The sequence below is a fragment of the Mytilus trossulus genome, chromosome 3 (genome assembly GCF_036588685.1).
Source record: "Mytilus trossulus isolate FHL-02 chromosome 3, PNRI_Mtr1.1.1.hap1, whole genome shotgun sequence".
Taxonomy (NCBI): Eukaryota; Metazoa; Mollusca; class Bivalvia; order Mytilida; family Mytilidae; genus Mytilus; species Mytilus trossulus.
Genome location: NC_086375.1, coordinates 56,737,199 through 56,763,922, shown reverse-complemented (window position 1 = coordinate 56,763,922; position 26,724 = coordinate 56,737,199). Strand labels below are relative to the sequence as shown.

The 26,724-nt window shown below is 32.6% G+C and overlaps 1 protein-coding gene across 1 annotated transcript in view; it reads right to left on the bottom strand.

Moving 5' to 3' along the window:
- Positions 1-22,648: 22,648 nt before the first annotated feature.
- Positions 22,649-26,724, bottom strand: part of LOC134710895 (lutropin-choriogonadotropic hormone receptor-like) — a 68,880-nt gene continuing 64,804 nt past the window's right edge. Inside the window, exon 9 of the mRNA XM_063571304.1 lies at positions 22,649-25,028. Within this exon, the coding sequence (XP_063427374.1) occupies positions 22,718-25,028 (2,311 nt within the window). The 3' untranslated portion in view covers positions 22,649-22,717. The remainder of the gene's footprint in view (positions 25,029-26,724) is intronic.

The following is a 26,724-nucleotide window of genomic DNA, read 5'->3' as shown; positions in this document are numbered from 1 at the left end:
AAATTCCAGATTATATCATAAAATTGATTAATCTATCAAAAATAATTTTTAAAAGGCTTGCAAAAATGTTTTCAATATAGAAATTAAAATTATGAACTGGTGTCGTGTTTCATTCTTTAAAGTTTTGTTTTTACACTGAAAAAAATGGACAAAGTGACTTTCTTTTACGAAACCTAACATTGTTCGGACGTACCAAATTTAAAAAGTGTTATTTCCGTTTTCTAGTTTTAGGTCAATAATGCTGCTGGTCGACAACTAGGGCCTAAGTGAATTATCAGTTCAGTATTCAATGCTTATTTAATATCATGTCGTATATGGGTCCCCGTGTATTCAAGAACTTATACGTCTTGGATTTTAAATTTGTAAGTTTCAGCGATCCTTATTTTGAGAAATCTATAAAAGATTATATTGAAAATAAGGTTTCAACCCCCTCTGGCAAAGTTGGCCGTAGAAGGATTTAGCTATTATTAAAGATACTTAATTACAATCCTGGTACTTTTGATATCTTTTGACAGTGGGTTACTTGTCATTCTAACATGACGTCCTTCAAACGCTTTGACTACACACCCGTGGTAAAATATGAATATATTGCATTGGCTGTTCCGATCGTACTCCCACGTCATATGTTTTTTTATGAATGAAGTACCCGACGTCATAGAATGATGACGTTATAATTTAAGCATTTTACGGGATAATAGATATAGGAAGATGTGGTGTGAGTGCCAATGAGACAACTCTCCATCCAAATAACAATTTAAAAAGTAAACCATTATAGGTTAAAGTACGGCCTTCAACACGGAGCCTTGGCTCACACCGAACAACAAGCTATAAAGGGCCCCAAAATTACTAGTGTAAAACCATCCAAACGGGAAAACCAACGGTCTAATCTATATAAACAAAACGAGAAACGAGAAACACGTAAATTACATAAACAAACGACAACTACTGTACATCAGATTCCTGACTTTTATGTCCTACTTAGGGGCATTATGTGCTCAACTTTGTACTTGTTTGGCTTTATAAATATTTTGATATGATCGTCACTGATGAGTCTAATGTAGACGAAACGCGCGTCTGGCGTACTAAATTATAATCATGGTATATTTGATCTGTGCGTTCGTTAGTTTGTTCATTCGTTCGTTCGTCCGTTCGTTCGTCCGTTCGTTCGTGCGTCCGTTCCTTCGAGCGTCCGTTCATTCGTCTGGTGGAAGTTTTTTGTTTATATTTTTTGGTCAAGGTAGTTTTGGATGACGTATCAGTCCAAACAACTTGAAACTTCATGTTCCCAATGGCATGATCTTTCTAATTTTAATGCAACACTACGGTTTGGATCCCATTTTCATGGTCCACTGAACATAGAAAACGATAATACCGGTTCATGTTAAAGTTACGGTTAAGGAAATTGAAGTCCAATATACGTGAAACTTAGTACACATGTTCCCTATGATATGACCTTTCTAATTATATGCAAAATTAGAGTTTTGACCCCAATTTCACGGTCCACTGAACATCCGTGTACTATGAACACATTTTTGTTTATATCTAAGACCAATCCATGAAAAAGTTCTTAATGAAAATAAGCTTTTTGTAAATATTCGTTATTCATTTTTATCATTTTTTGTTTCCTCGAATAAACTTATTTTTCTGAAAATGAATTAAAAACTAAAATAACAAAAATACCGAACTAAAACATTCAAAACGGAGAACTCATAAACAACAAGCAAAATCAAAACGAAGCGAAAACAACTGTCATATTCTTGACTTTATATAGGCATTTTCTAATGTTTGAAATTGTTGATTAAACTTGGTTTTATAGCTAACTAAAACAAAATGAAGATAACACAAATACTATAATGTTATATCTCCTTATTTTGATTTCATGTAATACTAACAAAGAAGATAAACTTAACTTTGATACTAATTTTACACCTTTGCAATCAGTTATGTTTGCTTATTTAGTAGATTTTTTAGCATGACAGATGTGTCTTGGGTGTAATGTAAAGGATGGAGTATACGCAAAACAACAAAATGAATATTTTAAGGAATCTTCTGCCGCAATTACTGGAAGCAGTCGTAATTTGTTGCTGTCTTTTTTTATTGCGATTACGTGTAAAGTGTTATGAAACGTAGAATATGTATTTTCTATGCACTTTTATTGTCCTATGGCTGATAAAGAACTCGTATAATTTCAAAAAGGGTAACACTCAAATAATTATAATTATTAAAGGGAAATACCGAACAACGTTTGACAACATTAATTTAAAAGATATGATATATAAAAAACGAATTATTCTTTAAAATAATGCTATTAAGAAAATGTTATGTGCAAAAAAAATGTCCTTATATTAAATTGGAATATTCATAAAAGTACTTAAGTGTTTATAAAAGCTCATTCGATGTATTTTCTGTGTATAGCTTTAGTTTTACAAAAACAAATCTCATTCCGTATCTTTTACGCTATCATTTATATTATTTAGAAATTTTATCTATTCTCTGTGAACTTCCACATTTTCTTACGGTTTCACTTCATTGAAATTATATGACATGCCTGTACTAAGGTCTTTCATACAAAAACAATTAAAGTACTACCAGTCTATTTCGAGGTATACATACAATGAAACTGTGACTTATTTTTTTTCCAGAATTTAGAAATAGTCTCCAAAATTCATATTAGACAATCATCTTTATAAGCAAGATATCAAATAAAAAATTAACATATAAGTTACAATGTTCCTTTCAAAATTGAAATGCAGTGATCAAACTTGAGAGTGACAAATTGCTAATTTGAAAGTTCTATCAAACCAGAGAACTTTTCAAATATATATAAAAAGGACAACAACGATAAACTTACTATAGAACATTCTACCTAACTCACTTTTTGGCATTGAACATTTGACTTACTTTTGAAAACCATAAATGATATAACCATTCTTTACTGCAAGTAGCTAAATGGTTTTCAAATGATGATCAGGACATTCTTTCCGACCACTTTCATTTTTATTTATTATGTAAAACACCTGCCACTGCTGATGGAAGTTTCTTTCAAGTGGGTATCACGGGCACAGTAGTCAGCACTTCTGTGGTGAAATACATTAATCAGTAATATGGACATACTTATAAATCAACAGTTAATAAAACTTAAATGTTTTTTGAAAAAGTAAAGATTTTCTATCCTATAGAGCTAAATTATTTAAGCTGTGTTTGGAAAAACATTTCAGAATTTTGGGTCGTCAACGCTCTTCAGCGTCGTAGATTATTTGGGCCTTTTTATTTTATTTATTCGAGCGTCACTGACGAGTCTTTTGTAGAAAAAACGTGCGTTTAGCTTACAAAATTTTAATCATGGTATCAATGACATTGTGAATTATTGCGTGTTCATTTAGACATTTTTAGAAATTAACCGGATAATATCAACGTCACAAAATAACGCCACTTTTTATGACTTTCATCTATTCATGTAACGTGCAATTTACAATTTTGTATGTAAATAGTGTCCTGGTGTCCTATCGTTAATTCATAGGTTTTATAGATGTTGTAATGTTCAATTGTATTATATATTTATTTCTCTGTACTCAATGTTCATGCCTTTTTGTGTACTGTACTCCTTTCACGTCGTATTGTCTTTAGCGGTGTAACATTGCAATATAAGAGGGAGATTTGGTAGCTGTTCAATCAGGTCCAACCGACCATTTTTTCTTAAACCGTCATGTTCCAAGTTAGAATATGGCCCTTGTTATCTGCAATCCTTTTTTTATGTTTGTTGTCGGTTGCTTTTGTTGTAGTTCAGTGTTTATATCGTTCTGTTGTTTCCTGTTATAGTTGATGTGGTTCACTCAGTTTAAGTTTGTTAACCGGATTTGGAACAGCAGTATGCAACTGTTGCCTGTATGTACCTAACTACGGAAAATAACTCAAGTTCGCTTGCGAAATGTACACTTTATATGATGATATCCTAAAGGCCAATAGGAAAAATACAAATCTGCAAGCCTTTCAAAGTTGTGTTTTACAAATATATCCATTATATGATATAATCTGAAAATCCTGTTACATCATTGTCATTTATAAGTCATTATCTTGCAAAAACCTGTTGAAATCGGCATATCTGACAAAGAAGGGCAATTTTAAACGCAGTTTTATAAACAGTAATGTCACTGCTGGTTTACATTTTGCCCCAAAGGTATCACCAGCCCATAACATATCGTTAATATGTTAATTTTTCTGTGAATTTACTGTGTATAAAAGGTTAAATTATTTTAAATACTAACACTTTTCGGACCCAAGGTTAGATTGCAGGAAATGTTGGCATATTTTTTTGGGTCGGTAATTTAATTTTTAATGCTCTTCAATCTTGTATTTGACCTAACCTTCCATCTGATTCATTCGAATGCCATGGAAGAGGTTTATATCGGATAGAGATGCCACGAATAAGTAACATAGACATCTCTCAGAATTATTTTTGGATTGGCAGTTCGAGTGGTAACGTGCATAGGTCGGACAATACGCAGGCTATCGAAGAAATGGCTCGATCCCATCATGAATGTGCAATCGTTTTTAGAGTTAACAATCTAAGAAAAGTTCAAATAGAGATTGTAAGTTAACTTCAGTTAACAGTGGTGTTTAATAATCTTTAGTTAGAACAGTACACTAACATCAGAGAAAGTGGTTAAATGCAAACATAAGGACGATTCTGTCCATATAAGAGAAACCAATTAGTTGAAATAATCTTTTTCATACGAAAGGTGTTTGTTTGTTTTGTACAAAAATATGCTATTTTATTGATGAATTACCCAGTTTAAATTATATTACGCCCCAAACCAACCCTCTATTAAAACTCAACTGCGTATTTTTTAATTTTTCATACTTTAGAAATTGTGAATGACAAATCAAGATTATGAAAGATATTTGTCATAGTGACCATAACTAATCAATTTTATTCAAATAGCAGCTTCATAAAAATGATAAAATGACAGATTTGAGAAAATCAATACAGTTCGAAAATTTAACATCTTGCACGGAATGAAATGTTCAATCCCCTGCCCACTCATGAGTGCTATAATATGAAAAAAGTAAAATCACAAAAATACTGAAAATCAATTCGGAAAGTCCATAATCACATGGCAAAATCAAATAACAAAACGCATAAAAAACGAATGGTCAAGAACTGTCATATTCCTGACTTGATACAGACATTTTGAAATGTAGAAAATGGTGGATTAAACCTGGTTTTAAAGCGCTAACACTCTCACTTTGATGACAGTCTCATCAAATTCCGTTATATTTACATTGATGCGTTCACTAAACAGACACAATAAATAGAATAGTCAAAATACGGGTACACCAGTCATCTTCGTATAACAATTTTAAAAGGAACGATTTAATAGAACACAAAAACATCTATCTACAAACACATTCATTGATTTGTGTGTCTGACGTCAGAAAATTGTATACGTCCCATAGATTCGTCGTTCAATGTGCATACAAACAATTTTAAAATTTACATAGGCAATCACGGTCGGTATGGTTGTCCTGCGAGAGAACGTACTGTGCTGGTGATTCGGTCCTGACGGGTGCTGGTGATCAATGAAAAATTGTAAACAAAGACGAAAATGATGATTTTTGACGTTTTCACTCATAAAAAGTGGAAGAAAACAGTTGAGATTTTTCAATTTCGATTCTTATGGGTTCATATATAAACCATTAAAAAAACGACCCTCTTAACTGTTTCAGTAAGCGTAACACAAACATGCTCATTTTCAGAAAATCTCGAACTGAAAAAATAAAACAAAAATGCTCATAGAGTCCGCTTTCTATACCACAATCCACACGACAAAACAATTTTGTGAAAAAACATTGCAATTTATAAGATTTTAGCATTTTCTCAATTTATTCATGTCCTGATACTGTGCTGGTGGGTCCTGTCATTGTGCTGGTGGTTCCTGATACGGTGCTGGTGATTTTGGATAAGACGTTGGTCATATTTGAAACAAATGTAACAAAATCGATAAAATTAGCCAGATAATTGTTGCCAACAGGATCTATGTCTCCTATTTGAGCTCTTGTGCATCCATTTGGCTGTTTAATATGTGTTTTCAAATGATCTGAACTTGTATTACATAATAACATAAAAGGGCAACATCTTTCGTCCAATATCAGATAACAATGTATAGTACCTAAAATAAGTTAAAAATTCCACAATACTATATAATTCATTTTATGTGTCAACTTGTTCGAAAAAAGTCGAAAAGAAGAGACTTTTTTTAATATCATGATTATATGTCGCTTTCTAGATCTATGCTTAGCATTTATTTCAGATGACATGGACTCCTCACCCTGATGACCCTGCTGCCTTTCATAACTTTATCCGTATACATATATTAATAGATAAACAAAAGGCTGCATGAAACACGTATTTTTGTATTTAAAATTATTCGTTGTAACGAGAATATTTGTGGTGAATGGAAACTGTGTGTGAGGGTCACAATCTTAAATTGCTTATAAATGTTGCTGGAACCAGTTTCGTTATCTGATCTGAATTTTCTGAAATGTGCAAGGTAGATAGACATTTTGATTTGTTTTACTCGGTAATGAACCATTGTGTTGATCCCATGCTAAACATAACAAAAATCTCTGTACAATACAAAGGTCTGTGAATTTTCTACAAAAATAGTGATTTTATTTTCACTAAATTCTCTTTTTCTACTAAATACAATAAAGAACTATAAATAATAATGCTTTGCAAGAAGTTTCCCCTTGATATATGTACAAAATTATATCTCTATTATTCATTGTCTGTGCTGTTTTGATACTATTGCAGTTTGCACATTTCGGAATTGACAGGCCACAGGAGGGGTCATAAACCGTACACGAAAAGATAAAATATTGATATAAGTACTTAATTTGCATCTTTGAACCTTCCCCGGCTTGTTTTTTTAGGAGCCTGGAGTGTCTAAAATGGTCGATTACAGACAGCAGAGTACGCATTTTACTTTCCAGGCGTGTTATTGTTGATTGTTAAAGTCCTGAAAACGGATAAATGGAAACAAAAATGTTTGATATAAATGGCTTTAGATTGAGTTTTTTTAAATATAAATTAAGGCTACTTTTTTTATATAATAATTCTATGAATTCACAATATAAAAAAATGTAGAAAAAAAATGAATGAAGTGAAATATCTTAGTAAGGAGTCATTACTACAGAGATGGTGTGTTTGACACACACAACTTAAAAGCTTAGTGATATTACCAATATTAAAATAAAAGTGTATTTTAGTTGGGTATTTTTTCCATTTACTCATTTTCAATTATAATCAAGGCACATTTTATTTTTATTCATGAAAAATATTTATATATAGAAAAGAAGGACACATTGTTCACTTCCACTCCCGTTATTCTTTATCAAAAATATTTATTTTGAAATGAAAAAAGCTAAGAAATCTTAATTTTATTAGTGTTCTCTAGGTTATCTCGTCTTCATTCTCTGACATATTCTAGCCTGCCCTTTCATAAAATAGTGATTTTTTTTTAGTGTTCTATCGAAAAAAAAAATAAAATTACCTGATAACCGTTTAGACAAAAAAAAATTGTTGGAAAAATCTTATAGCAAGTGATTCTTAATAGCTATAAGATACATTTTTCTTTTACAATACAACTTTTAAATCTTACGGGAAACTATTCCGAGCTTTCACGGTAACCTCGCTCTAACTTATCACCATCCCCCCTCCCCCCCAAAAAAAACCCACACCAAACAAACAAACCCGCAATACCATTGTCATTCTTATAGTCAGCACTCAATTGTTCACAAACAAATGTGTTTTAAGCTGTAAAGGACATGATTCAAACGCTCAGAAAGTCCTTTGTTCTATACACATGGAAAAAAGTATTGCAACACCTTGATTTTTTAAAATTTGAAAAATCAGCCTCTTTTTTTGGATGAAATATAATAAAATATGTGTATAATATTATTGAAACATAGTTTATGATAACATTGGCATTGAAACGAACAAAAACATGTTTGAAAAAAAATAATTTATATAACCACAATTTTAATACCAAAATGGAGTGTTTTTTGTACAAAAATATACATTTTACAACTTTTACTGTAGTCGAACTTTACAATGTCAGACATTTCAAAATTAATCCTTAGATGACTGTTCACATCATGGTTGATCGTTATACGCAAAAGAATTAGTACTTTGTGCGCAGCCTCCTTTCAAACGGATAACCGCATCTTAACGTCTTCTGATTCCTGCCATAAATCGACTAATTTGTTGCTAAGGTAGCAGCAACCATTTCTGATGAAGGGCATTGTTTATTTCATGATGTGTTTGAACTGGGGTGTCCTTTCGCGCACTTTCCGCCCAATAGTGTCCCAAGTATGCTCGATATGGTTGAAATCCTGGCTACGATCGTGCGAAGGAAGATGAACCGAATTCCATTGGAACATTGAATCTTCCTCCACGATGCTAATTTCCAACTTTGGCGAGCTCTGCACTACATTGGATACGGAAAACTGTGTGTCTGTTCGTTAGCAAAGGTCTCCGAAATGGTCTTATTGCACGATCACCAGTAGCGATGAGTCGATCTCGAACAGTTCTTGTAAAAAAGCTCCTTTATGGCCACCACTCTCATTTAAGGATTGTCTTATATGCAATGGGTTTCCTTCTGACCAACCTTCATAATGCTTGATTTTTCTTAGCAAATGGTATAGGGGGTCTTCATTATCTCGGAATGTCTTTAACAGCGTTTATTGCCTGATTTATTCTCAAAACGACTTATAGTGAAATGGTGATGACCAACAATACGTGCAGTTTTTACATCGACATCCCTGCTTCCCTTATGCTGATAATCTGCCATCTGACTGCAGTTAAGAGTTGGCAAGGACCCATTGTAAGGTGTCAATCACATAACTTTAAAAATTTTGTTATTTAAAGGGTTGAAAACAAAGAGGATAAAAACAACTGTTTCGCTGTTTACGGGTACAGTAGCTGCATGTGCAGATAAAAAAATTATCGAGTCGATATTTATTGATTAAACTCAGGTGATACTTAAATAATGTTTAGCTAGTTCTATTTTACCAAATTATATCCCAAAAAAATGAAAAGGGCTTTTTTAATTTCAATTTCATTTTGGTGTTGCAATACGTTTTTCCATGTGTAATATTTTTGCTCTCCATTTTTATGCAAAACCTTTTACATTTTTATTTTATGGGTTTTTGTTGAAGGTCGTACGATGACGTATGGTTGTTAACACATACTTCCTTTGTTTTTTTATGGAAATTTGTCCATTGACAACAAACATACCACATCATCTACTTTATATAAGTATTGTGTAAATTACAACGTATTTTGGTGATCTTGCAAAAGGATCGTAATCCCGAAAATCGTAAACATATTTTCTTATCTTAAAAGGGGGCAAGAAGGGTTCCATTAACAGGCCAATAAATAAGATTACAGTTAGTTTAAAAATAAAATTTAAAAATAGGGGTATTTTTTCTCTCATAATAACAGTAAACAGATTCACAACAATTTCAATTTCAAGAAAGCAGTCAACAGCTAATAAGTCAATAACAGTACAGCATCAATGATCTTGAATATATGCCACTTTTAACTAAAATATAAAAGCACAGAACCAGGACATAGGAGCACAGAACCAGGACCGTTTTTCTTATCACCAGCACAGCGTCAGGACAATTCCGTTTAACGAACTTGCACGACTTTTGCAATATAATATTGTTGTAATATACTTTGCATGGTACTTATGACACATCAGAGGAAAATTAAGCAACAAAACAGTCGTTTTATTGCCGTTCTGATACAATGTAAACAAACCCACCGGCACAGAATCAGGACCCACCAGCACCCGTCAGGACCAAATCACCAGCACAGTACGTTCTCTCGCAGGACAACCATACCCACCGTGCAATGTTAGCATGAAAATATCATATGTATTGTTTTTGCAGGCTTTACCCACCATTTTTTTTTAAATGCCCTGTACCAAGTAAAGAATATGACAGTTGTTATCACACATGACACTTTTATCTTTGTTTTCTCCCTATAGTCGACGTGTTTCCCTAGTTTATAACCCGGATTTTTTTCTCATACAAAATAGAAGAAGTGGTATGATTGCCAATGAGACAACTATCTAAAAATGACCAAATGAACCATGACTTTTGAACAACAGTATCCTATTTATTTTTAACATTTGAGCATACGTTTTATTTACGTTTTATTGGCTAGTTATTATGGAGTTATAATTCAGGTAGTTTGCTAGATGAAAAAATCAGTGGCGTGTAAGATTTTATCTAAACTATCACACTGTGTCTAAACCACACCGGCAGAAATTGATCGGACTCGATGGTATCTAACGTCCGGCACGATGACGGAACATCAATAGACAGAAGAAAGATAGGTTTCTCCTTATTTTCTTTTTTTTTTTATGATATCGAAGAATATATATACATATACAACTATTTTCTATTGTGAGATGCAATATTTTCTACAACCGTTCTATATTAACGGAGAAATAAGTCAAAATGCATGTCAAAATGACGAATTGAGTGAACCTTGCCTCGAAATTGTTTAATTTCTCTTTAAATTGTTCCCATTGTACGGAAAGAAAGGTACGGGAAGATAGATATTGACACGGAGATTGCAAATTTAGTGATTATGAGCATCTCAATAATTGTAACTCTGTGTATGGAACGAAAGAAATGGGTCATGTCAAAATGGAACTGGCCGGTTTCGTCAATGTATACAACCCGGTTTCGTCATAGATTTCCAAATGCATAACCCGGTTTGGTCAAATAAAAAAAATCATAATCGCATTACATTATAATTGATTATTTAATTTCAGAGTTCAAAAGGAGTTTTGTGGGTCGTTCGAAAACAAGTTCGTTCACCAGACAGCGGCTAATTATTTATATGAGTCTCAGATTCAAATAAATAATAAGCAAATTCCTACTCTTATAGAACTCAAATATTTTAATTTTACTTTGCATTCCGAACTTTTTTAACAGCATATTGAGATTAAAGCTCTTTAAATATGCGTTTTCTATATGAGTTATGGGAAAATATGTTGAACATGTTTAAACTTGAAATTAAAGTTTACGGTCTTAAAAATCGAAACACACAATTGATATGTGATTTTCTCGCACAAAAGAATGGACACCTTTATAAGTAATCTAATCATTCCATGTATGTAATCTTTTCTACCATCGTTAAAAATAAATCTTCTTAAGGATAAACGTTGATGATAAGACAAATGTATAGACATAGAATGTAGGATTACAACTACCATGCATTAAAATAAAATTTATTTATCACTAATTGTAACTATACTGCTATGTACAAATTAGTATAATAGTCTCAGGTCATCGATAAAATTCAATAATAATTATTTTGTTAACATTATTAAAAAAAACCGAGTCTGTACTGTCGCCATTGTGTTATGATGATCGTACACTGACGTTGGTCAATATATTTTGACAATATATACGGACAGACGGATTCAGTTTATTTCAAAGTGGGCGTGTTTCGAACAACTTGTACATACCGCCGACAGTAGCGAGTCGAACAATATTTTGATTATTTTTTGCTTTATAAAATCGTTAAATACAGGAATCAATATAGTTTTGGCAACCGAAGGTGGGGTCGGGGCGTGCAACCTATACGTCATCTAGATTCGCCACTTTTCTTATAAAGTGTATAACGAATTAAAATATTGTAAGAAATGAGAAAACAGGGACACCCGGGAAATCGGATTATGTGAGTTGGATTATGTTTATTATAATACTGCCAAATATCAAGTTCTTTTTATCGATTTCTATACATTTTTCTCAAATATATATAAAAGTTATATAGGAAAATGATAAGGCAGACAAATATACAAATAAATCGACTTGGCCGATATCCTAATAAAACTTATTGACCTTAAATTACGATTTTTTTTTCATTTCTTTGCGTTTTTACACGCCCATCCCAATTTTGACAGGACGTATTATTGTATACACCCGTCTGTCCATCCGTCCTTCCATCCGTCCGTTCCTTCATCTATCAGTCATTCGGTCCGTCCGTCCGTCCGTCCGTCTAGCTATCCGTCTATCTTTCTGTCCAGGGTAAACATGTCGCACCGTAACTTGAGAACAGCTTATCTAGTTTTCATGAAACTTAACAAAGTTATTTCTTGAAATGGTCAAACGATTTGTAAACCTTTTAGTGAAAATCAAATTAAATCTTTTTGAGTTACAGAACTTTGTAAGTAAAACAGGAGTGTGTTTTATTTAACATGTCGCGCCATATCTCAAAATGGTTAATCATTATTGCATCAAACTTTACACACTTCTTAGTAATATAAATCTTAACCTCTGCATACTTTAAGGTGATGTTTTAAATTTTGTTTTTTAAGCGTTAATTAGGTTTTCTTTTTAAAAAAAAGGGGGGGGGGGGTCACATACTGCGATGTATCTCAAAACCTATATAAAAAAATATCATAATGTTAATGTTAAAAAAATATTTAGATATCAGTGTTTGCTATTGAGTATTTATATTCCATTTAAAATTAGTTTGAAGATCAGTGAAATAACGGATACGACTTTCATTATGAAAATGTGTAGTACTATAATTACCTATGTAAATAAATGTAAACACGCCAAGTTTACTTTATAATACATATATATTTAAATTCTTTCGAAAGACAATGTTCTGTTCCGTGTTAACGTTGCTTTTCATAAATTGTTGGTTTTAAAAAAATATAAAAAACCGGGTGATATATAGAGACGAAACCGGGTGTTGTGTAGTAAACAACAATGACGAAACCGGTGTATTTTTATTTGACATGACCCATTTCTTTCGTTCCATACACATAAATACAAGTATTGAGATGCTCATAATGACTAGTTTTGCAATCTCTGTGTCAGTATCTATCTTCCCGTACCTTTCTTTCCGTACAATGTGAACAATTTAAAGAGAAATTAAACAATTTCGAGGCAAGGTTCACTCAATTCGTCATTTTGACATGCATTTTGACTTATTTCTCCGTTAATATAGAACGGTTGTAGAAAATATTGCATCTCACAATAGAAAATAGTTGTATATGTATATATATTCTTCGATATCATTAAAAAAATAAGAAAATAAGGAGAAACCTATCTTTCTTCTGTCTATTGATGTTCCGTCATTGTGCCGGACGTTAGATACCATCGAGTCCGATCAAATTCTGCCGGTGTGGTTTAGACACAGTGTATCAGTCCTAAACAAAATTATATACGTATGAGTCTTATTATCACAGAATGTTTCATTTTACAATATGTATATGTAAATATTTTTCAGACATAACCTTAAACCTAAAAACGTTTTACAGATATCAGATATGTTCCTGACGTCGTTACTTCAATCCCCTTCCCTTTTCATGAATGTGACCCATCAAATTATACTATTTAATGGGTTTGTAATAATATGAGCAACAAGACGGGTGCAACATGTGAAGCAGGATCTGCTTACCCTTCCGGAGCAACTGATATCACCCCCAGTTTTTGGTGGGATTCGTGTTGCCTAGTCTTTAGTTTCTATGTTGTGGCTTGTGTACAATTATTTGTCTGTTTGTCCTTTTCATTTTAAGCCACGGCGTTGTCGATTTATTTCGATCTATAAATTGACTGTCCCTATGGTATCTTTCGCCTCTCTTTAAATGTAATATCTTTACCGAAGTGTATCTGATTTTATATCTATCCTTGCTTATCACATTATAATGTATAATCGCAACATTGTCAAAAACATCTTTAATAAAGTAATGTAAGTTTCTGAAATGACACGCATGATTATATAACTTTGGATCATGGAAATAACATACAAGCAAGACAATGTTCCAGATAAAAGATACTCCGTGCCTTTCTATGTATACAAATATCAACTAAACACAACGCTATAGAAATATGACCAAAGATATAAATAACAGAAATAAGATTTATATAAATCAGAAGAATTCCTACAAAGATTAACAGATACTCTAGCATCAATTCTATCTTTTTTGTATGGTTTCGTGAGAATTGATAGCTCCTGTTTTGTAAGATATCACACGTCTGAATTAGTTATTATTCAATTACAATAGAACATTTCAGCAAACAAGAAATCGTACAAAATAAAATAAGAACGTATTCTGTTTAACACAATTTTAGCAAAATGAATGTAAGACGCCATTTACAGCCTTTGAAACTTAAAATAAAGCTATATCGGTTAGTCACACGAACACACTGAATGAAGAAAAACAATAATTTGTTTTTCACTTATTGTTTTGTATACAAATCAGGCCAATAGTTTTCTCGTTTGAGTTGTTTTACATTTGTTATTTTGGGTGGGGGATGGGATGTTTATATAGCGTATTGCTATGCGATATGGGTGTTCTCATTATTATAGGTTGTACAGCGACTCTTAGTTGCCAACCTTCGAGGTTATTTGGTCTCTTGTGGAGAACTGTCTCTTCATACTTCATATTCTTATTTTTATACTAAAAAGTAAAATCACAAATATACCGAACTCTTAAGAAAATTCAAAACGGAAAGTCCAAAATCAAATGGCAAAACTTAAAAAAAAAAAAATAAATGAAAATGGTGGATTAAACCTGGTTGTATAGCTAAGACTAAACCTCTCACTTGTATGGAAGTTGCATAAAATTCCATTATATTGAAAACAAAGTGTAAACAAAAAGAAACAGAAATGTCAAAATCAGGGTACAAAGTCAACATTGTGTTGCATGCTTAAACATTATAAAAACAAACAAATCTGTAACGAAGAAACTCAAAATGGTATATAAACAAGCATTTAAGGAAAAATGAAAGACAAGAATACAAAAAATTACTATGGCACAATAACACGATAACGGGATGTATAAGTACCGAGACCAATCAAATCAATATCACAAAAAATTGACAAAACAGTAAAAGTTAACTTATAAATAAATTACAAATAAAACAATACTATTACACAATATTAAGATAATAAGAAACGTCAGTAATGAGAATCTAAACTATCGTGTATTATTTGTGAAATTGATACGGGATATTTATAAACACGTTTTTGATACCTTCCGATTAACTGTTTTTTAGAAAAGGGACGAGACGTTCTTTAACATACCCCTATGTACTTTCTGCTCAAACACTTGTGACATTTTGCAAAGTCTGAGAAGCAGCTGCAAGCTCCTGAATACCAGATAATGTGCCTAATATTTGTCCCATATCCAGGTGAAATTGGTATATTGATACTTGAAAGGGGATTGATAATTTCAAAGTTAAAATCGTCTCGTTTGTCAGAGATTCTGGTACTAAGATGACTGTGTTTGTCAAATTCGAGGTATAAGTCTGAATATGAAGTGAACCGTGTCTGTTGTTTAATTTCTGGTTTTGGGAGTATGTTAATAGAACCCAATCAGAAACGTTTGAATTATTAATGGAAAGAAAATCATCAATAATCTGAATGTGAAAATAAATGAACCTGGTTTATTTGCTCTTTTTGTTTTTGATAAGTGCCCGAAGGAACTCCGACTAAGGAGAGGCGCAGAGTTCGTTCCCATAGGAATGCCGACAACTTGTTGTCTAAGTTTATAAAATCTGAAAAGCTACTAAATCAATATGATGTGTTACGTTTAATACATTAATGGAGCTGTTTGTTTGGTTTTTTTTTTTTATTAAAAAATGAAGTCTTAAGTCTTTATAAAAAAAAAAATACGTATTACATTTGTTTCAAAGTTCTCCATTTAAAGCAAAACTGCAATAAATTGTACAATGAATGACGTTAAGACGTCTGTACCATTTAGATATTAGTCAAGGGCTTTTCAAAAACAGTGATTTGCTACAAAGAAGTTTGTATATCTGGGATTTGGAATTTACTCATCATTATGATTTAAACAAATTTGTAAAATGGGCCGTTTTTGTTGAATTTGCCAATTTACTATGTTTTGACAAGACTGTGACATCACAAATGTATTTCTGCAACACAAATTCCAGATTATATCATATAATTGATTAATCTATCAAACATAATTTTTAAAAGGCTTGCAAAAATGTTTTCAATATAGAAATTAAAATTATGAACTGGTGTCGTGTTTCATTCTTTAAAGTTTTGTTTTTACACTGAAAATAATGCACAAAGTGACTTTTCTTTACGAAACCTAACATTGTTCGGACGTACCAAATTTAAAAAGTGTTATTTCCGTTTTCTAGTTTTAGGTCAATAATGCTGCTGGTCGACAACTAGGGCCTAAGTGAATTATCAGTTCAGTATTCAATGCTTATTTAATATCATGTCGTATATGGGTCCCCGTGTATTCAAGAACTTATACGTCTTGGATTTTAAATTTGTAAGTTTCAGCGATCCTTATTTTGAGAAATCTATAAAAGATTATATTGAAAATAAGGTTTCAACCCCCTCTGGCAAAGTTGGCCGTAGAAGGATTTAGCTATTATTAAAGATACTTAATTACAATCTTGGTACTTTTGATATCTTTTGACAGTGGGTTACTTGTCATTCTAACATGACGTCCTTCAAACGCTTTGACTACACACCCGTGGTAAAATATGAATATATTGCATTGGCTGTTCCGATCGTACTCCCACGTCATATGTTTTTTTATGAATGAAGTACCCGACGTCATAGAATGATGACGTTATAATTTAAGCATTTTACGGGATAATAGATATAGGAAGATGTGGTGTGAGTGCCAATGAGACAACTCTCCATCCAAATAACAATTTAAAAAGTAAACCATTATAGGTTAAAGTACGGCCTTCAACACGGAGCCTTGGCTCACACCGAACAACAAGCTATAAAGGGCCCCAAAATTACTAGTGTAAAACCATTCAAACGGGAAAACCAACAGTCTAATCTATATAAACAAAACGAGAAACTAGAAACACGTATATATTACATAAACAAACGACAACTACTGTACATCAGATTCCTGACTTAGGACAGGTGCAAACATTTGTAGCGGGATTAAACGTTTTAATGGATTCAAACCTTCTCCCTTTTTCTGAAACAATAGCATAACATCACAACAAAGAAAAACATACGATAAAATATCAATTGGCAGACTTAACTCAATTAAAAAACGTATGATTATAATACACGCTTCTGATACCGAAAATCATCACAACAAGGAAACGTCAACAAACGATGCTAAAATGTGGTATAAGCCCATTTTATTTTATACATAGAAGACATATAAGTTAATTATCATTAAAATTCATCCAAATCTATCTAAATAAGTTTTGTGAATAGTTTGAGCATGTCACTTTTTTGTTTGCTCCGTTCTTTTACGCCAATCTAAAAGTGCGTTATTTTACGAGAACGGCAAATAATGGCCTCCACCTAGAGCGCTTCGATCCAAAACAATTGCCGTATTTGTCCTATTAGAATCGAAATAATTCATGGGGGCTTGAATATATCTAGATTTTACCACGGGTTGTCCCTTTATGCCGATATTTTACCCCTCGCTATCGCTCAGGGTAAAATATTTGCCATAAAGGGCCAACCCGTGGTAAAATAACGATATATTCAAGCCCCCATGAATTATTTCTTAATTAATTTTCATACCCCCTCCAAATTTATTTCTCCATGTTTAATGCCTCAAATGGCAAGTAGGGGGGGGGTGAAATTACACTGTAAAAAAAAATTGGGTCCAGAATTTTAAAGGAAAGAAGTGATTTGGTCCAGCTGGAAAAGGTTTAAAATTAGCACTTCGGAAGCTGTCAAAAGATTTCAAGACGCCCTAAACATAAAATTGTCCATATTTTGAGTAAGAGACGATGAAGTTTTCTATAATCTTGATATAATTTGTCCCAAAAGTAGTACAACACACTGTAATCGTTTCTTTGAGAAAGCGCAGGTGGGATTTTTTTTTATTTTCATTTTTGTTCTAAAAGAAATGCACTACGAAATAATTGTGGTCTCGGACCGTTTCCGTTTTATACATCCTTGGCTCTCAAATATTCGGATTTGAGCCTTCTTGATTAGTTTAAATTTAGAAAAGTGATTCGGACGTATTGTTTTCATTGTACATTTGTTTTTAGATTACTTTAATTAAATCTCTTAGTTAAAACACGTGTAAAATTACAAATGAAGTAAGAAATGTGTATGATGAAGACACAATTAATCAAAATAAAGTAAGGTTTTCGGGAAGTTCTATCGTCCATGATCAATATTTGACATCCATTGCGCTTCCAGTAGTAAAACATGGAAATATGAAAGAGCGTCAAGAACTTTTAAATTGTAGCTCTGTTTGTGACAGTATAAAGTATATTTCAGTTTATTCTCACTTAACCTTCAAATTTGAATTGAAAGTACGTTAACTCTTCTGTTAGAAAGAACAAAGTTTCAAGCATGTTAAAATATTTCAAATCTAATGAAACCGTATAAAAAATTAAAAAGTTCACGAAGAAAATATCTAATTTCTAAATAATATAGATGATAACGTAATAGAGACTTTTTAGAAAATTTTGACTGCATTCAAGGACAGTTTGTGCATAGCATTTCATAAACCAACTTTGTATCTCATTTAAATAAACATTTTCTTAATTTGATATTGAAATCAGAATAATTTATATGCAATATCTTGTTAAATAATGTTGCCAAATGTTGCGCGGAGTTCCTCTTTTTATAATCATTATACTGTTGACATTTTTGACAATAAACGTAGAAAGGAAATTAATTTTTAACGTTTTATAACACTGAACGTGTAAACATGATAAAACAACATCATTACATTACAAATGCTACCAGCAAATGCAGCAGAAGATGCCATGCAACTTTAATTTTGCTATTTCTTGTAAACAAAATAATTATGTTGCACACACAGGCATCTTTATTCTCTTGTAAATTCACATAAAACGAAATGTTGAAAATAGTTCTTTTCTATGTATGTTGCATCGTCGTTCTTTTTATTTGTTGCACTTCAGTGTTTCTGTTGTTTCGTTGTTTTCCTCTTAAAGTTGATGTGTTCCCCTTTGGTTTAGTTTGTAACTTTTTCTCTCAATCGATTTATGATTTTTGAACAGCGTTATATACTACTGTTGCCTTTATTTATTCCTTTTTTCAATGATCAATGATATTGTTTTAAATGTCCATTTTCGTTATTTTAACATTCGAATAATGTTGAATATATGCTTATTAAAAGAGAGGCGAAATATATGTAAGAAACATTTAAACTAATAAGTCGAAAATAAACTGACGACGCCATGGCTAAAATGAAAAGACCAACAGACAAACAACAGTTTGTTTACAAAACACAACATAAGAAATAAAACAAACCTTACCAAAAACTAGGTGTAATATCAGGTGTCACGGATTGGTGAGAATATTCTGCTTCACATGTAACGCTTGTCGTGTTGATCATGTTAGTCGAGAAAGGTCGAGGAAGACAATTTGATTCACTATTCGATGACGACCTTGAGAATAAGGCTTTACCAGTATACGTTTAATAAAGTATCATTTGTTCACAAATTTCATGATCAACATTATAACATTTATTAAACAATTAACACAACATTTCAAGCACCACAATATATTCATTAAAGAGAAATTGAAAACAACTCTATGTCAAAAAATGTCAAGTCTTAAAAATGTCTCGTTCCATGGATGAAGTGTATATCTCACCGTGTAGAACGCCACATGCGGGGTGTCGGCTATGTTTGACACGGGGTGGCAATTTCGAAGCGAAGAAAAACTATCAAAGTAAAAAGTTCAAGTATCAAAATTTCTTTATTTAGAATTCTTAGTACCATATTTAATGTACTGCACGGAAGGAACTGAAACACAATCTATTTCCTGCAAGCAAAATCAGTCGTTTTTAGTGGTCTGTATTCTCAAACACATCTCCCTAGTTTTTCGTGTTGCAGATTTTGAGGTTTCATATGCAAATTTCTGAATAAAAAAACTACTTTAGACGACTTCCCTCTGCAATATTTATATAGAATTGAATTCCAATGATGGAATTTAATCAAATACAAGCTTCATACTTAAAATTGATTGGTTATAAAACTAGTTTTTCATCAAAATATAAAGTGTCGCTCGGGGTGTCAGATTTTGCATCGCAAGGGGTAGAGGCTTTCAATAAAATATGAATAGATTTGCATATGAATCATTAAATCGGTCTTTTCCTGATACTTTTAATTCAAAGACATCTGCTATATGACAATAACATATTAAAAACTAAAAGTACTTTATTTTGTCTGTTTTTTAGTCACATAGGACATGTGCTTTTGATTTCATAAATAGTAAAAAATAACTCAAAATATATTTTTTTACCGCTGGAAAATGATTTCATTTCCTTTTAAGTTACAAGCTTGGTCAGGAAAAAGTCACGAATGTGGTTCAATGCACCGAAACATGGAGGAAAATCACAGAGCAGACCATTATATAAGATTTTGCCGAAGCCACTAACAGTTAAACTCCATCAAAGTTCATCATCAGGCTCCTCCCGAATGCGCTCGTGCAAACCGCAAAAAATACTCACTCAAAACGAATTCGGTTACTCTCGTCAATGAAACACTCACCGGAATCTTTCGCATGAAATGACAATACAGCTCCAGGGAAACGTAAAGACAACGACACTACTATTCTTAACTATTTCAAAACAGCGATTCCAAATCTTGAAAAAAATAATTTGGCTTCTGATTTCCTAACTTTTATCCAAATGGTAAATTTAATAGGTGGACCAAAAAATAATGAACATATTACAGAAAGCTTAGGTTAGCGCAGAATGGCCGAAATAAGTTTTGCAGTTCCAAGTCAAAAGATACTATTACACTTCATCGCCATGGACCTTGATACTTTAATAGTATCCCAAAGTCTGACCTCTGTTTAAGATATATTGGTTCTAACATTAAAACATTTCATAATGTTCCATGAGGCTGACATGGTTTCTTTAATACAAGATGTCTACTGTGCTTTCAATAACATTATGTGATTGTGTTCCAAATATGTCACTGGCACTAGAAAGAACCGAGTTGAAGAAAGGCAATTTCCCCCAAGTTCCATTATATGAAACAATGACGCCTGTAATCCACCGATCACGAACACAGATATCGATTGATGCCAATTGTCAACCGCCATTCCTTCAAGCTTTTAAAGACCAAAATTTTGGCGGATGGCAAGCTCTTTATGACCTTTCATTCGTAGACCTAAAGTTTTAAGACCCTCATGTGCTCTTTTACAAAGAAAAAGTTTCAAAAACTTGTCTATACCCAATAATTGTTTGATTTGTTTTTATTTGGTCTTCTAGTAGGATGTTAAAAAGTTTGTAGCAAGTTTTCCAAAATCTCTTAGTTGTTTCCCGATACCATATTTCCGATGTTATTCTTCTTGTCATGAATCTGACCCTCCCAAAGAAAAGACGAAAAATAATATATTGTCTAACGGAAATTTATTTGCTTTTACTATTCGGACAAAAGATAAAAAATCAACAGCCATAGAAAGTTTTTTAAGATTTTGAATCGCTTTTTGAAATTGTTGAGAATAGTAGTGCCACCGTCTTCAGATCTCCTTGAAGCTGTATTGTCAATTGATGATAAAGATGCCGGTGAGTGTTTTATTTGAGAGAGTTATCGATTTCGTTTCGGAGTGAGTGGGTATTTTTTTTTTGCAGCATGCACACGCGCTTTTGTGAGGAACCTGATGAAGAACTTTGATGCCAATGATAGAGTTTGACTGTTAGTGACTTTGGCAATATCTTATATGGAGATCTGCTCTATGATTTTTCACCATGTTTCGGTGCATTGAGCCACATCAGTGAATTTTAATCTGAGCATGATAGTGACTGTAAAGGAAAAGAAATTATTTTCCAGCTTCACACAAAAACAAATTATGTCATTTTTGATTATTTATGAAATCAAAAGCACATGTCTTATATGACGTTAAAAACAAGAAATTGAAGTACTTTCAATTTTTTATTTGTTATCATAATATAGTAGATGTGTTTGAATTAAAAAAGTATCAGATAAAGACCGATATACATGATTCATATGCAAATCTATTCATTATTTATTGGAAGCCTCTACCTCTTCAGATGCAAAATCTGACACCCCGATCGACACTATATATTTTGATGAAAAACTAGTTTTATAACCAATTAATTTTAAGTATGAAGGTGGTATTTGATTAAATTCTACAATAGGATTTCAATTCTATATAAATGTGCCAGAGGGAAGTCGTCAAAAGTAGTTTTTTATTCAGAAATTTGCATACGAAGCCTCAAAATCTGAAACACGGAAAACTAGGGAGAGGTGTTTGAGAAAACAAAGCACTGAATACGACTGATTTTGCTTGCAGGAAAAATATTGTGTTTCAGTTCCTTCCGTGTATATGGTACCAATAATTCTAAATAAAGAAAGTTTGATACCTAAACTTACTTTGATAGTTCTTCCTCGCTTCGAAATTGCCGCCCCGTATCAAACATAGCCGACACTCCGCATGTGGCGTTCTACACGGTGATATTTGATCTATCTTAATTTAAGTTAGATTTTATAGAAAATGTATATCTTTCCTTTAAATATTTTTATTTTTCAATTTTAAAATTTACTGAATTTGAAATAAATAGACAGAGACTGTTTACTCAGATAAATGTAAATGGGCAATTAAAAAGTTGATACAAGCTTTTTACTCAAGGTTATATATTGACTTGTTTCATTTTTAAATTAACAAATTATCGTATCGCAATACTATTTCATGATCCATTCATTCAAATATAACGCGTCTGTCATCAAGTTCATCCAAAACCGGACTACTTTTTGATGGACTTGTAACCATGTTGTTGAGTTCAAAATTATAATCTCTAGCAATATCAGATAATATAGAATCACTGGGACATTTTCTATCCATCCCCGGAACAGGAGATTCTCTTAGGGTACAATGTTTCAATAATGTCTGTTGAATACTATCTTCGTCACCTTCATTGTCTGTTGTGTCACCTCTAGATTTATTTTTAATATTGTCATTTCCAGTTACTTCAGTCAATATTAGAACATCTGCTAACTTTGTTGTCTCGTATTCTTCTAATATTTCTTCGTCTATAGGGTTTATAACATGTTGTTGTTCGGAATCTTCCAAAAAGATACGCTTCTGAAGAACCCTTGGATTATCGTCGCTCAAAGAACCGTTTGCAGTGTCCGTGAAATTACCATTTAAGCTCGTATCTACAGTTATGTGCCTAGCGCTCTGGTATTTGTATTTTGGATAGCTGTCTCTTCTAGGCGGAGGAAAAAACACAACATACTCACTAGCGCTCCGAATATAAGGAGGAGGAGAACGTAAACGCCTTTCTGTTTGTCCATCGGAAGATTCATTTAGTTCTTTGTCAACTGCTTTGCAATCCGGCAGGCTTATTCGTATAGATGGTTGTTTAACAGTATTGTGGAGAAAAGTTGACGTAGAACAGTTTGATTCACTATTCGATGGCGACCTTGAGAATAAAGGTTTACCTGTAGAAGAAGTACATTTAGTTTTTATTCCATTTCTGTTTGCTAAGCTGTTCCTTGAATTGCTTGTGAAAGTTACTCTGTATCGGTTAGCTCTTTCTGTGCAAATACCGTATTTTCCGAGCAATATGTATAAATCTTTTCGAAATTGCTTCGTTATAATGACATACAAATAAGGATTTGCAAAAGAATTAAGTGGATAGAAAAACACTAATAAAATTTTGGAATTGGTTATGTCAATCAATGGGAGTCCTGCAGACGCGGTAAGACCGAAAAAAGCAATGGGAGCCCAACAAGCAAAGTTTGTAAAGACGAGCATTGCCATACGTTTGGCAATAGAAGCATCGTTGTTACGAACATTTGCATGACTTCCTCTCACCTTGCAATACATGTTAATGTAACAACCAGCGATACATAAGAAAGCAACTCCATTTACTACAAGGAGAGAAACGACATAAGCAATGTCAATAGCGTCCTCAACTTTCATTGGAAGGCAAATGCTTACATGACCGTAACTGCTTATGCCTACTAAAGGTAAGTGCGCCATAAATAAAGCATATAGCCAACCAAATGCCATGAACATCATTGCCTGTCTAATACGCAAACGTTTAGTAAGATGAATAGCGTGACTAATGGCATACCATCTTTCAAGAGTAATTATGGTCAGTGTAAATATTGACAGTTCACATGAAAATACGGTTAGAAATCCTGCTGCTTGGCATCCTCCTTCGTTTTGCCAAATAACGGCATAATTAAAGTACTCATTCAGAGTATGTGCATCAATTGAGGCAAGAAGTAACAAATAGACGCCCATCATTAAATCTGCAAACGCTAAATTACACATCAGAAATTTCGTTACATTGAATTTGCTCCTACTTTTTATCAAGACAATCAGAACAACAGAATTTCCAAATAAAGAAGCAAGAACAATTATCCACACAAATATTCGTAACCAATCATAACCCATTAGATCTTCACAAGGGTTAAATGCATCTGGTTCTGGAGTACAGATGACTTGACGATAATCCTTTACAACTTGCCCGCAGAATGCATGAGGATGGGATACATTAGACGGTATATCATCAAAATATCCGATGTTTCCTTCCGTTTCAAAATGCGACGAATGGTATTTTGATTTATTGACAAAAGCAGGATTGCCAAAACCAAGATTATCATTCCATACCTCGTCATAAGTATCATTATATATGAACCGACTAGAAAACATATCTCTTTTTAATCTTTTTTTGTGCAAAGATTCATACGTAGATGACTCTACAACGCTTTTATCGGACATAACGGGTGTCTCTGTGGAACTGAATGATGGAATTGAACATTCTTGTTGGATACGTCTTTGAAACTCTATGTAAGCTCTCCATTCAGTAGGATTTTGCTTTTCTGGATTTTTGAAGAAGCAGCAATGGTGAGGATAATAGAGTTGTGCTGTTTGAATTCTGCTAAAATGTATAACAGGAGGAAACTGCCTCAACGATTTAGTACCTATCAAACGTAGCTTAACTATACTCGCTAATCCTTTCCTTGGTAAGCTTTCAATAGAAGTCCTTGAAAGATCTCTGTAAATTAAAGAAAAGAAACAAGATTAGTTATCATGAAAAGGTCGTTCAACTCCAATATAGGTATAACGTAAGCAAAGTTAATAAAAAAAAGATTTGCTATATATTTAGTAAAAAGTAAATCATTACATCAGGAAATATTTCATTCGTTTATTAACATTCGATATGAACTTTACTAAATTTCACGCATTCAAAACATGTCATTTCCACATTAAGACAGAAAAAGGCGAAAGAATTTTGTACAGAAATTTCTGAGGGAAATAATATATGCGTTTTGAATGCAACCGAATCTTAGTTTATATGAGAATATATAACTGTTTTATTGAAAAATTAAATTAATAGAAAATATTAATAAAGTACGAATTCGATAACCAACATTACTGTACATGTTTGGAGCCCATTTACACTTTGTACGCAACTATTGTCCTACTCTTTTCCGACGATGACGAGGTTTATGACAACCCTAGCTTGTTAACAGCCCTCGCACGGTCGGTGATATGAGTTGTCTTTTATATATCATTTTTACCTTACTGTAGGTTAATGACCATTTACTGCGATTTTTTACCTTTTTATCATTGATAAGGAATCGTAACATCAGACAACCGCGATTTTCCTACTTTAAACCATAGCATATTACTATTCTTTTTTTTAAATGTTACGTATTTCTTGGTTCTCGATCGTCGCTTTTGAATAATACTTTGCAGGTGCTTGTGATGTGACGTCAGCGATAAATGGGCGCATTCTAATTTCCAAAAGTGTGACATTTAATACTAAGCAATATCTAAGTTTATTAATTAGAATAACAATAATGAAATAACCTAAGTAAGTTGACGTCTGTATTTTGACCTCACACTTACGTGTTGTTGGGATGCAACACCAACGTCTTCATTTATTCATGTAATTTTATTTTCACTGAAATCCCATTCCAATTTTGACAATATTCATTTTATACATAAGTGAATATTGATAATTTAAAGTTATATTATCTTCCTAAAGTCATACATATCAATGAGAAAATATCATCCAAATTAACTTATCTGACAGAATCGTGTTAAATTAATTCAGTTTGACACGTTTTCTTATCTTCTTCTAGCTTTACAAAATGCCTCGCAATAGATTATTCTTTGGTTATATAAGATGGTTAAACATATAATAAAATATAATTACAGATCTTTCGTACTCTTGATTTTAATTTCCTTACATACTTATAGAAAATTCTCGGTTAGTACTACCGGACCACTAGGGTATAAAGATGAAATACAGCAACAATAGAACTTCATTAGCTTAACGTGGCTTATTCTTAAATTTGACTCAGTCAGCTAGTCTTAATTTATAAAGAACAATTTAAAGGCACACATTGTACTCGATTGTTAAGTTTTGTCATTTGCTAGCGATGGATCGATACTGCCAGTAATTTTTCGTCAATGACATAATTAAAAAGATACCTTAACTTTACGTTTATAAATTTTGTAATAATGGTTTCAACTCCGTGAGTAAAAATTGACTTAAGATTCAGCTTTTCTTTTTCTGTAACTTTGGTTATATACATCTTCACTTTTTTAGTATTTACATGACAACGTTTTTACACCCCAATGAAGTTACCAAAAGAAGCATTCAATTTTTCATTAATGAAATAAGTATGTCATGTATAAACCATTAATTTGACATATGACTAATCTATTGAAAATACATATCT